The 13749-nt window shown below is 45.1% G+C and overlaps 2 protein-coding genes across 2 annotated transcripts; one reads left to right on the forward strand and one right to left on the reverse strand.

Moving 5' to 3' along the window:
* The first annotated feature begins 830 nt into the window (after positions 1-830).
* On the forward strand, positions 831-2446 carry LOC109779271 (protein FAR1-RELATED SEQUENCE 5-like). The gene is made up of 5 exons (XM_020337871.3): positions 831-974; positions 1043-1135; positions 1233-1358; positions 1439-1611; positions 1666-2446. The coding sequence occupies exons 1-5, from the start codon at positions 831-833 to the stop codon at positions 2444-2446; spliced, it is 1317 nt and encodes a 438-aa protein (XP_020193460.2).
* Positions 2447-6817: 4371 nt separating this feature from the next.
* Positions 6818-9900, reverse strand: LOC120963456 (uncharacterized). The gene is made up of 11 exons (XM_040388095.2): positions 9580-9900; positions 9172-9327; positions 8870-9073; positions 8562-8783; positions 8185-8470; positions 7893-8065; positions 7577-7777; positions 7365-7493; positions 7175-7290; positions 7021-7096; positions 6818-6934 (listed from the first exon to the last, which is right to left on the reverse strand). Exons 1-11 carry the CDS (start codon positions 9898-9900, stop codon positions 6818-6820), a joined length of 2001 nt encoding a protein of 666 aa, XP_040244029.2.
* Positions 9901-13749: the final 3849 nt, after the last annotated feature.

The following is a 13749-nucleotide window of genomic DNA, read 5'->3' on the forward strand; positions in this document are numbered from 1 at the left end:
CCGAAAAAAAAAAGATGACACGACCCCACGACCAGGTAGGACATGCCGACGGCCGATCCATCAATCACGCAGCTCAATCAATCACGCAGCTCCATCATTCACGCAGCTCCTCCATCATTCTGGTGAGTTTCTGTAGGAATATCGGCGGCAGCGATCTTATCGCCGGCGATCTCGTCCGAGAGCGCGCACGGCACCGTCGTCAACCTCCAGCGCTCGCAGGTACCGCATCCCATTTCCCCACGTTTGTCTCGCTCGCGGCAGCATCAAACGAACTGCCGTTGTTTTCGTCGTAGTGGTTAACCTAGCGGGGCGGGCAACCTAGCTTTCTGGCGGTCCAGGCCATCGCAGATCTTGTTCTGGTAGTGCTGCTCGTCGTGATATACACAGTGATCACGCGGGCTAAAGTGGGTTTCTTCTTTCTAGGGTTAACCTAGCGTTGGTTGCCGTCGGTTGTGTGCACGACGGCTCCGTTATTTGATGCGGCGTCTTACCTAGGTATCCGGCGATCCAAAATAATCACGACTGGTGCCGTGGGCTAGGAATCCAGCGGCGCATGTTATCACGGGTAGCGCTGCTTCTCGTGATCCAAAGTGATCACGTACTGGATTCGTGGGACGTACCTTAACGCCGCTTGGTGTGGAAAGGGGGGAGGATCCATGGGCGATCAGAGGTCGTTGGCGTCGGTTGTGTGCACGATCTAAACGCCCTCGGTTGGGGCGCTCTCCGGTTGGTGTAGTTTATTTAACATCCGTGATCGTGCGCTAGGTGTTGTATATGTCAGCATTGATAATGTTTGCACATGTGATGATACATAATAATTGTTGTAGGAAATGGCGGACGATGAGTTAACTGATATGATGTATGACATGGAGTTTGAAGAACTGATGAAAGACTTGATAGAAGATTGGTCAGATGATGAAAATTCAGATCGTGGAGATAGGTCAGAGAATGGGAACGTATTGGAAGATCTTAATGTGAGTGGCATTATCGTGTTGTAATTTTTTGGTGGCATCCGACAATATTATATTTTGAAAATTTATAGATGGATGAACATGATGATGGTCAGGAAAACAATGAGCATGATGGTGGTGAGGAAAACAACTCGGAGATCTCGAATGAAGATTACATTAGTCAGGTATGGAAGTGGAATTTTTTGTTGGCATGCATGCAAATTGAATTAATCCTGGAATATTATATGATAAGTACTTATGTATTTGTGTTATATTTTTTAGCTCATTTCCGAATGTCATAATGCGTACGACTATTACGGTGAATCCGACACGGAGACAGGCCTTGATGTCGAATCATTAGTTGCATCTGATTCTGGGGAGTCACAATCGTCGGTCATCATGAGTGAGGTATGTATGTAATCAATGTTGTATGGAAGTAATGTTATACCATAGAAAACTGTTTTCATGGCTATGTTATGATTGTGTAGGTGACAGAAGTTGAGGGGAAAAAGAATGTCCAAGATACTGCTAGTGCAGATGATAAGAGGGATGTGTTCATGCAGATAATACAAATGACTTTTACGTCTCACGAGGCTGCGTATGATTTCTACAACAGCTATGCTAGAGATAATGGTTTCAGCATTAGAAAGAATAGGGTCAGGTATAGCAAAACCGAGTCACGTCATATGCGTTATAGGCGGTTTGTTTGTTCCAGACAAGGAAAACGTGACAGCAGGTTGCTAACCGAGGAAGGACACAGCCGTAGGCTCAGACCCGAGACACGCTGCCACTGCGAAGCGCACCTGACCGTGAAGCTTGACCAAAAGCGTGGGGTTTGGTATGTTGATAGTTTTGAGGACAAGCATAGCCATATCTTGGCAGGACCGGACGAGGTACCTTTTCTTTGGTCCCACAGAAAAATCAAAGAGTACCAGAGAGCTGAGATACTGTCCATGGGAGCTGCAGGGATTAAAATTCACGACATGATGGATACCTTCATCAGCAAACATGTATGGTATGGCGGTGTTGGTTTTACCAGGCGTGAAATATACAACCTTTGCGCCAGGGAGAAGAGGAAGCTGCTTTCAAAAGGTGATGCTGCCACAGTCATAGTCATCATGGTCAGTAGGAAACAGAGGGATCCTAGCTTCTTTTTCGAGTACAAGCTAGACAAGGAAGGACATATGAATAGGATGTTCTGGTGTGACTCCCAGTCTTGTCATGACTATGAGGACTTCGGCGACGTGCTTGTATTTGACAGCATGTACAAGATGAACTGGTATGGTATGCCATTCATACCCTTTGTTGGTCTTAACAATCACCGGAAGACCACTGTTTTTGCTTGTGCCATAGTTTCGGACGAGACCGAAGAGACATATGTGTGGCTGCTGGAGACTTTCTTGAGGTCCATGTGTCAAAAGATGCCGAAGAGTGTTATCACGGACGCCGACGCTGCGATGATCAAGGCAATTCGCCAAGTCTTGCCAGACGTGTGACACCGTATATGTACGTGGCATATAGAAAAAAATATGAAGATTCACCTCAGTCACAAGTCCTTGAAGGAGTTCCGAACTCTTCTGTACTACAGCACGTCCACGGCCACGTTTGAGGAGAGATGGCACGCGTTTTCCAAAAGATGGCAGTCGGAAAAAACAGTAACATGGTTGAGACGGATGTATAAGAAGAGGAGACTGTGGGCCGCGGCTTATCTGAGAGAGGGTTTTTGGCTTGGCATGAAAAGCAACCAGAGGAGTGAAAGTCTAAACTCATGCCTTCACCTCCACCTAGACGGTGAAATGACCCTGGTGGATATGATTTTGCACTATGAGAACGCCGTTATACGTATCCGTGAGAATGAGGCACGAGATGATTGCACGGCCTCACAGAGTTTACCGGTGCCAGTTACTAGCTCGAGGGAACTTGAGATAGCTGCTTCTCACGTCTTCACTCCAGCAAACTTCTATATGTTGCAAGCTGATCTTAGGAAAATTGGTGGCATGGAGATTGTAGAAATAAAGCTCGGAGACGGATCACAGCAGTACATCGTGGCCTGGAAGAATAACCGGAAGAGCCGTTTTTGGGTGGAGTACACTCCAGTAAATTCCGCAGAAACTATAAGGTGCAGCTGCAGAAGAATGATTCGAAAGGGTCTACCTTGCAAGCACATATTCCATGTACTGAAGTACTTGAATATATTTGAAATACCAAAGTGTTTAGTTCTTGTGCGGTTCACGAAAGACGCAAGGTTGGGACTGCCCGCCAGGCGCACAAGCGATCTGTTGGGATTTGGATGGACTGGAGCAGCTGAAAGAATGAAATATAGCCAGGTCAGTGTGTTGGCTTCAGAAGCTATGCATGCAGCATGCAAACACCCAACTTTGTGGGATCAGTTACAGGAGAGTTTGAAGACCGTGATAGCTAAGAGCCATGAGTATGATCAGCTAAAGGAAAATTTGAGTAAGAAAACGGCTGATCTTAGTACTTGTGCAATTGAATATGTAGACGATGGTGAAGGCAACATAGTTGAAGTTCATGATCCTATTAAAGTATCAACGAAAGGTGCAACTAAGGTAGATGAGAACCGCCCTATGTCGAAAAATGGTAGGCCACTTTCGTACGACGAGATCAGAATCAGGTGCGGCGCATGCAAATTGCTAGGGCACACTAAATGCAGCAAGAAATGCAAACTAAATAAGAAGTAAGTTTTTGTATGCATTGTAGGTTATAATTGTTTTTAACTTGTCATTCATTAACTTTTCCTGTTATCGTGTGCAGAAGCGTGGTGGGCGAAGAAGAGTAGAACAGTTGCTAAAGTTATGTTAGGATGAATCCAGTGATCTAATAGTGAGGTGTTTACAACGTGTTACTGCATACATGATACATGATATATACTATTGCGAGAGGCCAGTACCTTGAGATAGTGGTTGTAGCATATATGGACTAAACACGAGGCGGTCACTAGGGACTTTAATCATGGAAAATGGATAGCATTTTAGCCATTGTATAATGATGGCATCTTTTGTGTTGTCCACTGTAGTTATATTATATTAGAAAACTAGAGGATACCCGGCATGTTGTTGCGGGAATGTTTTGCAATATATTCATAGAGAAATGGTTACGTGTAACATTATGTTGTTGCGGGAATATTTTGTTTGCATGTTGTGGTGGACCTTTCTCCATACATGTTGAATGACGAGGTGGCAAACTTGCATGTTAAAAGAAATAGGTTAGTGGTGGCTAGTTGTTTAGATATAGAAGATGTAATTATGTGTGGTAATAATTAAAAAAAATTCACTCCTTTGGTTCACCACCATTTAGATATAGAAGATACCAGCTCACTTTGGTCTATAGTATAGACTTCGTACCAAAAACCCACCATTTTCCTCTCATAAAGAAAAGAAAAACCCACCATTTTATGGCTTGTACTGTAACTCGGGCCGCTTGTCGCGATGACGTGGAGGGGGGTGTGACGGATGCCGTTAGACGGCGCGACACACGGCCGCTCTCGTTGCCGAGCCCATTTAACAATTTTTATTTTTATTACAGCCCGTTTAAATGGGCCGCGCTGGCCTCCTGGTCGGGGCGGTTCTTCCCTCGCGATCTCCACGCGCGTTCTATCTATCCACTGCGACCGCCGCCGCCGCCACCACCGATCCACGTCTTGCCGCCGGTCACGTTATGCCATGGTTTCGTGGAGCGACGAGTCGAGCTCTTCTTCAGATGGCGAATCCGTGACTAGCCTGCAGGTACGCTCCTACTATATAATCTCCTAAAAGTGCTAGGCTTAGGGTTAGGGTTCTTCATTTCCGGTATTTAACGCAGGGCGTTGATTTGTGCATTATCTCTGTTGTTTCGTTTAGCTTCCTATGACTATCCCTTGCTATGAATGGAGTGGCATTGCTCACGATCTGTCTTCTCTTTGTCTGCATCGAGAACCTTGCATCAGGCTAGTTGCTTTTGATTCCTTGGACACTGGCAGACGTTTTCTTGCCTGTGGTCAGAAGGTATGTTGTTCCGTACTGTAAATATATGTTTACATTACCTCGTGCTCGATTTACTTCGCGGTAATCAATTGTTCTGCCCAAAATTGCATACAATTTCAATTAATTTGTGCATTTACAAAGTCCGTATTTATGTTGTTTTTTTTACGGTCTAATATTTGTTTTAGCACATAATAGCATATTCTTGTAGTTAATTGATCCATATATATATATGTATATCATTGCATGCTACATTTTGTGTTTATATGATTGAGACCATATTTTTAGTGCATTGCATGTAATTGTATTGCATTTGTGCATATATGATTGAGACCATATTTTTTCATACTGTAGGAAGAAGTGAAATGTAACTATGTGGAATGGGTAGACCCGGAGTGGTCAGTGGCTACGAAGTTCTGCGTGAGAGAACTGTGGAGCATGTATGACGAGAAGCTGAGACAGAATATTAAGAATGCTGAAGAAAAATGCATGTTAATTGGAGAAAAGAGGAGGACGGAGGAAGAGCTGAGATTTTTCAAAATGGACTTTGCTAAACTGGTGGCTGATAAGGAGGATGCTCTCACGCAGTTGGGCAATGCAAGATTGTCACTTAGCGATCTCAAAGAGGAGCTGGAGAAGAATAAGATGGCAGACCATGGTTGTGCCAATCTACATCAGGTCCTGAGGGTAAAGGCTGAGAAAGACCGGGACCGGGTGGTGCTAGAGAGAGACCAAGTGATGAGAGAGAGGGACTAGCTGAAGCAAGAGAAGAAAAAACTTGAGTATATTATTGCAGATTTTCTCAAACAGAAACATGGGTACGTTGATAAGATCAAGAAGCTGAAGGAGATTTGTGATGAATTTTAAGTATGTTTTGTGGTTTATTGTTGAACAGAATGATCAAGTCCTATCTGCATTGTGGCCAGTTCATTTGTGTAAGGTCTAAGTATATTATATTAACCAATAAATTATATCACTTTCGAAATAGTTTGCCCTTGTTTGACCTGCATCCTAATGCGGGTTCTCGGCTAAGCACTGAAATTCTTTTGCTTCCACCGGAGCTCCAAATCGTACTGATCAAGGGGGCGAAATAGTAGATGATCATGTGATTGATGGTGCTACTGATCCTGATCTTCATGATGCAGAAAAGGAAAAGGCTAACAAAAATGCAGCAAAAAAACTGTGAAACGTGATTTCAAGCAACACATAACGCCAAGGGAGTCTGGCGCAAGACACGAGGAAGATCCACCTGCGGACGCCGATCCCGAGAGATCCAACGGCAATCATGCGCACGGGATCCTAGGCAGATCTGCCTACTCCACCAATCGCAGGATCCACGGGTGGCCCGTCTGCGTCCGACACACGGGCTGTCTCCACCGAGCGGTCGGGCGGGACCGGACCTACCACGCCCCCTGCGCGAACTGGCGCTCGTCGACTGGGTCGCCCGCGCGGGGACCGGATCTGTCGTTGTCTCGGGCGCGGGATCCCACACCGGATGGCACGACAGCCGAGGTTGATTCTCAGGCAAACAAAAAGGAATTTATCAATTTTTTTCTTATTGTTGAATAATGCCAAATCAAATCAAAAAATATGCAAAAGTAAAAAAGAAATGAATTGCTCTTCCATGACAGAAAAGAATGAACACAGCAGCAAAAAACATTAAGGTAGAACAAATGAAGGGAAGCAAAAATTTATTGGTACGAAACGTATAGTCTGACTGCATTACACATACACAAGTATGTGTGAGCGACCAAAAATCCACACAAAATCATGGTATCGTGCTTATTACATGAATGATAGAAAATCAAAGTTGTCCATGCCGGGAAACGTTCTTCCGGACTTAAAACAAACGACTAAAACTAGAATCTTGAATCATGTATGATGTCTTCACGCCTTGCTTTTCTTTGCGATGTCGCGGATTTTGTTCTTCACACATTCGAGTGTGTTGGTAGGTGAGAGAACCAACTCGGCGACGAGACGCCTTCTCCTTGCATTAACCGTGCCCTGCAATTTTTAGAACAAGGTTTAATGAATAGAAGTTGGTATTATACGACAATTGTACAAGTGTACGAACAGAGAGGACAAATTACCTGGGTAAAATCGGCGGTCCATCGATCCCCGTCCCAACGCTCCATAACTTCAATCACAAAAAGGCCACAAGAGTTCCTAATATATATGCAAACATTAGTCACCGTGCACACGAACTTGTCTTTCGTAAGTAGAAAATGATGAACCATAACTCACCCGTCCTCTTGTAGTGGCATGTCGATTTGAGGTATGATAGGCCACTTAGTGACGTCTGGATATTTGCCAGGTGTAATACAGTTTGCCTCTGCCATATCAATTGCTATTGCTAGTCGCTATTTGAAAGAAAGTAGTAATGAGAAACCATATGACATTTCATATGAAGAATGCTCAATGTTGGGGAGAGTACCAGTGCTTTCACAGTGTCGAGAGAGAACTCGAGAGGATAGAGCGAATCAAAAACTCGGAATTCTTTCTTGAGGTTGTGCATCACCACGGTGATCCAGTGTGTATTGCCGACGTTCAACGGGATAAACGACTAAAATTTGGAACACATTTGTAATCAGATGCAATTATGCTTGTTGAAATGAGTGTTAATGAACTAGTAAGAACATATCGTACCTTATCACGGACGATATACTCGTCCAGAACCCTACGTACTGCTCCAGCTCTACTCAGCGCACTATCCATGTTGTATTTCGACGGTTTAGGGTTGTCTCGTGCCTTAGCACGGTCAACAAGGTATTTGGACCTCCAGGTTGGACAGAGGTGCCGATCATGACCAACGCGCAGAGCCAAATGTGTCTGATAAGCATCGATAATCTGCGTAAAATAATAGAACATTTTATTTTCATAGGTGACACCTAGATTATGCACTTAAATAGCAGGACATGGTAATAGATCTTACGTCATCCGCCAGCCATGTATGCTCAAGTACCGGTCGTATACTCTCCACAGTCACAGAGGTGCCACGTTCATTGTAGTAAACTCTTTTTGTCATATTCTTCTCAGACCGAGCAGCTGCCTCCACAAACGCAACAGCAGCATCGATGAGTTCCGGTGTCAAATCGTCCTTAACAGAGCCTTCCATGTCATTGTCACTAAACAGGGCTGCATGATAAATTACGAACGTCACGAACGGTGAGTACATGAAATGGTAGTAAATTAAGCACTAAGATAGCTACTAACGGTACCTCTAGTTGCGGTAGTGTTGCCGGATGGCTTAGTACCGCGAGCGCTTCGCTTGCCGGGCTTGTCAAGTTTAAAGGGGGATTCAAATTTCTTGGGAACAGTCCGTCGGCGCTTCCCGGATATAACATCGTCTTCTTTTGCGGTTGCTGCAGACTTTTTCCCCTTGCTCTTACCCACCATCCTGTCGATAGAACTTGCAGAAATGTCAATGTCGGACGATTCTGCTCGAGGAGAATTACCTACAATCCAAGGGTTCTCCGGTGTTGCGCCGCACTCATCAGTAGGCTTCGTTGTCTTGTCAACATTTAACTTGGCAGGTGTTTTCTAGTTAACAAAGAAATAATGTGATAGGTTCAGTTAACGAAAATGAAGATGCATAATTGAGATAAATGAAGACAATTAAATGAAAACATACTTCCTCATCATCGTTGTTCTGGTTTACAACAGGCTCGTCAGGCTGTGTCAAATCAATCACGGGCTCTAGACCGTCAGAGTCATCCTTGTACACGAATTCTTTTTTTTCTGGCGGACCATTCTCAAAGGAATCCACTTCTAGGTCGGCATCGTTGTTGCCGGAAGCCGCAGCAGCCGCTGGCTTGTACATCACACCATTTTGGTTCAACTTCTCTAGCAATCTCTGCATTACATTAAAAATATTAATTAATGTCGGCACGGTTTTGTAACTTCAAAAATGTTGTAAACATAGAATTAAGGGTGTTTCACCTCGGCTACTTGTTCCGGTATTTCCTTCATTTGGCTGCGTATGTAATCCATACACCGCTTCATGATGAGGTTCATCATCTCGTCCGCGTTTGAGGCTAACTTGGACTTCTTTGCCGCACCAACGGCGGGCTTCATTTTTGGCTTTTCTAGTTCGGGTACTTTGCGCTCCTGCGCCCTATACTCCTTCGTTATGTTGTCTTCAATCTGCATGTGAAATACAAGTATATGTGATCAATAAAAATATTAATACAACTAATTATGTTATATAAAAGATTTAAGAAGTACCCAATGTAATGAATTACCTTGATGTTACCACGGCCACGGCCGTGGTCATAATCAAACTTGTCTCTCCTTGAGGCTGCAGCTTCAGTCCAATTCCTCATTAGAGGTTCCATGGACAAGCTAGGATTGAATGCGCATTCACCTTCCAGAGGCTGAACCTTCTCCCAGTACAGGTACTGCATGAATATGAAAAATTACAATTAGTAATATACAGCAGGTAAATTAGCAATCATATTTTTTTTGCAATGGTACAAGTCTGAAAGGTGTACCTGCAGGAGAGCTAAGTTCCCTCTCGGCCATTGGCGGAGGTGTTTGCCTCTCCTCACGTTGTGAAGGCAGTCCAGCAGAACCCGGAGGGTGAATGCATTCTAATTAATCTTGGATATATGCTTCACATCGTCCACCAATGCGTAATATTGCTTTGGTACAGTCTTGCTCGACATGGGAGCAAGAACTGTTCCAAGCAACACGAGGACAACTCTCCGAAGGAAATCGTCGTCGGCAGATTTATTTTTTGTGATGTCCACAATCAGATCATCGATGACTATGTTACCTGTGGTCTTGCACAAGAATTGAGGCGGCACTCGATCTTTAACATCCTCACCTTCCTCACCGAGAATACCTTCTGCCGACAGTCTGTGGTTCTCCAAGGCCAAGATGCACTCAACATCCACGGCACCGAGAGACACTTCGCCAACCAAGTCTTGTACAATGAATCTGCCCTTGCTAGGATCAAATATCTCAACCATGTACCGGATCAACAGTGTACGCATCTTCAGCGAAGGTATCTGAAGCATGCTACGGAGTGGTGTTTCGGCAAGTGCGGCCCGTTGACCGGAAGATAGACCGGCAATAAGTTGCACCATTTTTCTACGGCGCAAACAATTTCTCCGTTGATTTCATCCATCCTGTTAAAAAATATACTTGGTTATAGTAACATAAATTATGTAATCAACTTTTTTCCTAACATATTGTTGCATGAAACATAATAATGGAATACACTATCCCACAGTCGATAGAAAACTATACAACATAATTTATTCATACTGAAACATTCAGCAGAGACACGTGCAGCACATAAAATGACAGTTTAACAAGTACTTATTTAACCAATTAGTTTCATAATAAAAAGCAACATAATTTATCTAATCATTTATTTTCATATGGTACTGTACAAATAGATATAAGAATCGGTGACAGTGCCTAATTAACAGTAAATTGAAAAAAAACAAAATTATGCATACTGGAACATGCATCAAACAAACGTGCAACACATACAATATTAGTCGGCGTCTCATAGTTGCAACATGCATGTCTTAGGGCATTGCTATAACTTAAAGTAACTATGCTATAACTAACACTGATTAAAAATTGTTGTTTATTCATCAATCCAACCTACAAGTGAAAGACAACAAACAACATGCAGAAACTAATTTGCAATCGTAGGGCTATCTAATCTAATACACGCACAAACAAATCTAATGTCATAGGCCTATCTAATCTAATACACGCACAAACAAAAAACATCTACTCCAACAGATGTAATGCGAAGATTATGCGCTAATTAATCTTAGTCCTATCGAATCTAACACACGCACAAAGAAAAGCATCGTGGATGCGGTACGGTTGCCAACATACTGGATCACTCGATGAAGATGGAAGTTGTCGGCGTTGTAACATGGACGCAGTTCGTCCACGACGGCCAGCACGCGCTGACGACCTGGATGTTCTCGACGATCTTGCTGGGGTTGGGCCGATGCTAGGGACGCAGCTGTCGTCGACTCAGCGGTAGGAGCCGTCGTAGACGACATGAAAGACGATGCCGAGACTAAATAGGAGGAGGAGGATCTCCTAGGTCGTCGTAACCACCAGGGATAGAACGCCCGTGATCTTTGCCTTCCTTGGTTGAGGAGAGGCAGTACGTGCTCCTAAATTAAAGGGATAGGCTTCCCACGCTCGAGTTTTTTTTTGTAGATTCCGATCCGGGAATTGTGTAACAAATCGCAGCTGCTCCTCTCTTTGAGCGACGAGGGGCTCGTTTCATGTACTTTTTTTCTTTTCTTTTTCATATTAGAAAATTTTGATATCAAATAATTATTTCAACTCAAACAAATGGCCCCAAATTTTTTTCACACAATGGGATGACCATGGACATCATGCGTGCCAATTCTCATCGATTTCCGACACTCGATGCATTTACTAGGATTTTGCCGGCGAAAAGAACCCGAAACGCTGCCCGGACGTGACGCAACGTTCGTTCGGTGTCAGGAATGGCTCACATGTTGCATGGGGGCCTACATTGGGCATCCTCACATGGTGCCAAAGTTTGGTGCCATTTCATGCAGGCCAGCACATAGCACATGTGCAATCACCATCATTCGGGTCTGCCGGAGGGGGAGCCCGAAGGACATTGTTTTTCTAGACTCAACCAAATGGCCCCATATTTTTTACACAATGGGATGACCATGGACATCATGCATGCCAATTCTCATCGATTTCCGACACTCGATGCATTTACTAGGATTTTGCCGGCGAAAAGAACCCGAAACGCTGCCCGGACGTGACGCAACGTTCGTTCGGTGTCAGGAATGGCTCACATGTTGCATGGGGGCCTACATTGGGCATCCTCACATGGTGCCAAAGTTTGGTGTCATTTCATGCAGGCCAGCACATAGCACATGTGCAATCACCATCATTCGGGTCTGCCGGAGGGGGAGCCCGAAGGACGTTGTTTTTCTGGACTCAACCAAATGGCCCCAAATTTTTTTCACACAATGGGATGACCATGGACATCATGCATGCCAATTCTCATCGATTTCCGACACTCGATGCATTTACTAGGATTTTGCCGGCGAAAAGAACCCGAAACGCTGCCCGGACGTGACGCAACGTTCGTTCGGTGTCAGGAATGGCTCACATGTTGCATGGGGGACTACATTGGGCATCCTCACATGGTGCCAAAGTTTGGTGTCATTTCATGCAGGCCAGCACATAGCACATGTGCAATCACCATCATTCGGGTCTGCCGGAGGGGGAGCCCGAAGGACGTTGTGTTTCTGGACTCAACCAAATGGCCCCAATTTTTTTTCACACAATGGGATGACCATGGACATCATGCATGCCAATTCTCATCGATTTCCGACACTCGATGCATTTACTAGGATTTTGCCGGCGAAAAGAACCCAAAACGCTGCCCGGACGTGACGCAACGTTCGTTCGCTGTCAGGAATGGCTCACATGTTGCATGGGGGCCTACATTGGGCATCCTCACATGGTGCCAAAGTTTGGTGTCATTTCATGCAGGCCAGCACATAGCACATGTGCAATCACCATCATTCGGGTCTGCCGGAGGGGGAGCCCGAAGGACGTTGTTTTTCTGGACTCAACCAAATGGCCCCAAATTTTTTTCACACAATGGGATGACCATGGACATCATGCATGCCAATTCTCATCGATTTCCGACACTCGATGCATTTACTAGGATTTTGCCGGCGAAAAGAACCCGAAACGCTGCCCGGACGTGACGCAACGTTCGTTCGGTGTCAGGAATGGCTCACATGTTGCATGGGGGCCTACATTGGGCATCCTCACATGGTGCCAAAGTTTGGTGCCATTTCATGCAGGCCAGCACATAGCACATGTGCAATCACCATCATTCGGGTCTGCCGAAGGGGGAGCCCGAAGGACGTTGTTTTTCTGGACTCAACCAAATGGCCCCATATTTTTTACACAATGGGATGACCATGGACATCATGCATGCCAATTCTCATCGATTTCCGACACTCGATGCATTTACTAGGATTTTGCCGGCGAAAAGAACCCGAAACGCTGCCCGGACGTGACGCAACGTTCGTTCGGTGTCAGGAATGGCTCACATGTTGCATGGGGGCCTACATTGGGCATCCTCACATGGTGCCAAAGTTTGGTGTCATTTCATGCAGGCCAGCACATAGCACATGTGCAATCACCATCATTCGGGTCTGCCGGAGGGGGAGCCCGAAGGACGTTGTTTTTCTGGACTCAACCAAATGGCCCCAAATTTTTTTCACACAATGGGATGACCATGGACATCATGCATGCCAATTCTCATCGATTTCCGACACTCGATGCATTTACTAGGATTTTGCCGGCGAAAAGAACCCGAAACGCTGCCCGGACGTGACGCAACGTTCGTTCGGTGTCAGGAATGGCTCACATGTTGCATGGGGGCCTACATTGGGCATCCTCACATGGTGCCAAAGTTTGGTGTCATTTCATGCAGGCCAGCACATAGCACATGTGCAATCACCATCATTCGGGTCTGCCGGAGGGGGAGCCCGAAGGACGTTGTGTTTCTGGACTCAACCAAATGGCCCCAAATTTTTTTCACACAATGGGATGACCATGGACATCATGCATGCCAATTCTCATCGATTTCCGACACTCGATGCATTTACTAGGATTTTGCCGGCGAAAAGAACCCGAAACGCTGCCCGGACGTGACGCAACGTTCGTTCGCTGTCAGGAATGGCTCACATGTTGCATGGGGGCCTACATTGGGCATCCTCACATGGTGCCAAAGTTTGGTGTCATTTCATGCAGGCCAGCACATAGCACAT

The sequence above is a fragment of the Aegilops tauschii genome, chromosome 4, assembly GCF_002575655.3.
Source record: "Aegilops tauschii subsp. strangulata cultivar AL8/78 chromosome 4, Aet v6.0, whole genome shotgun sequence".
Classification (NCBI taxonomy): domain Eukaryota; kingdom Viridiplantae; phylum Streptophyta; class Magnoliopsida; order Poales; family Poaceae; genus Aegilops; species Aegilops tauschii.

What these genes read in the sequence shown, in the direction of transcription:
- LOC109779271 (XM_020337871.3), top strand. Translation starts at nt 831, where the DNA reads ATGGCGGACGATGAGTTAACTGATATGATGTATGACATGGAGTTTGAA. An exon ending in ACGTATTGGAAGATCTTAAT is followed by an intron (nt 975 to 1,042) that starts GTGAGTGGCATT and finishes GAAAATTTATAG; the next exon opens with ATGGATGAACATGATGATGG. An exon ending in CGTCGGTCATCATGAGTGAG is followed by an intron (nt 1,359 to 1,438) that starts GTATGTATGTAA and finishes ATGATTGTGTAG; the next exon opens with GTGACAGAAGTTGAGGGGAA.
- LOC120963456 (XM_040388095.2), bottom strand. Translation starts at nt 9,900, where the DNA reads ATGGTTGAGATATTTGATCCTAGCAAGGGCAGATTCATTGTACAAGAC. An exon ending in GTGGCCGTGGTAACATCAAG is followed by an intron (nt 9,074 to 9,171) that starts GTAATTCATTAC and finishes TTTCACATGCAG; the next exon opens with ATTGAAGACAACATAACGAA. An exon ending in TACCGGAACAAGTAGCCGAG is followed by an intron (nt 8,784 to 8,869) that starts GTGAAACACCCT and finishes AATGTAATGCAG; the next exon opens with AGATTGCTAGAGAAGTTGAA.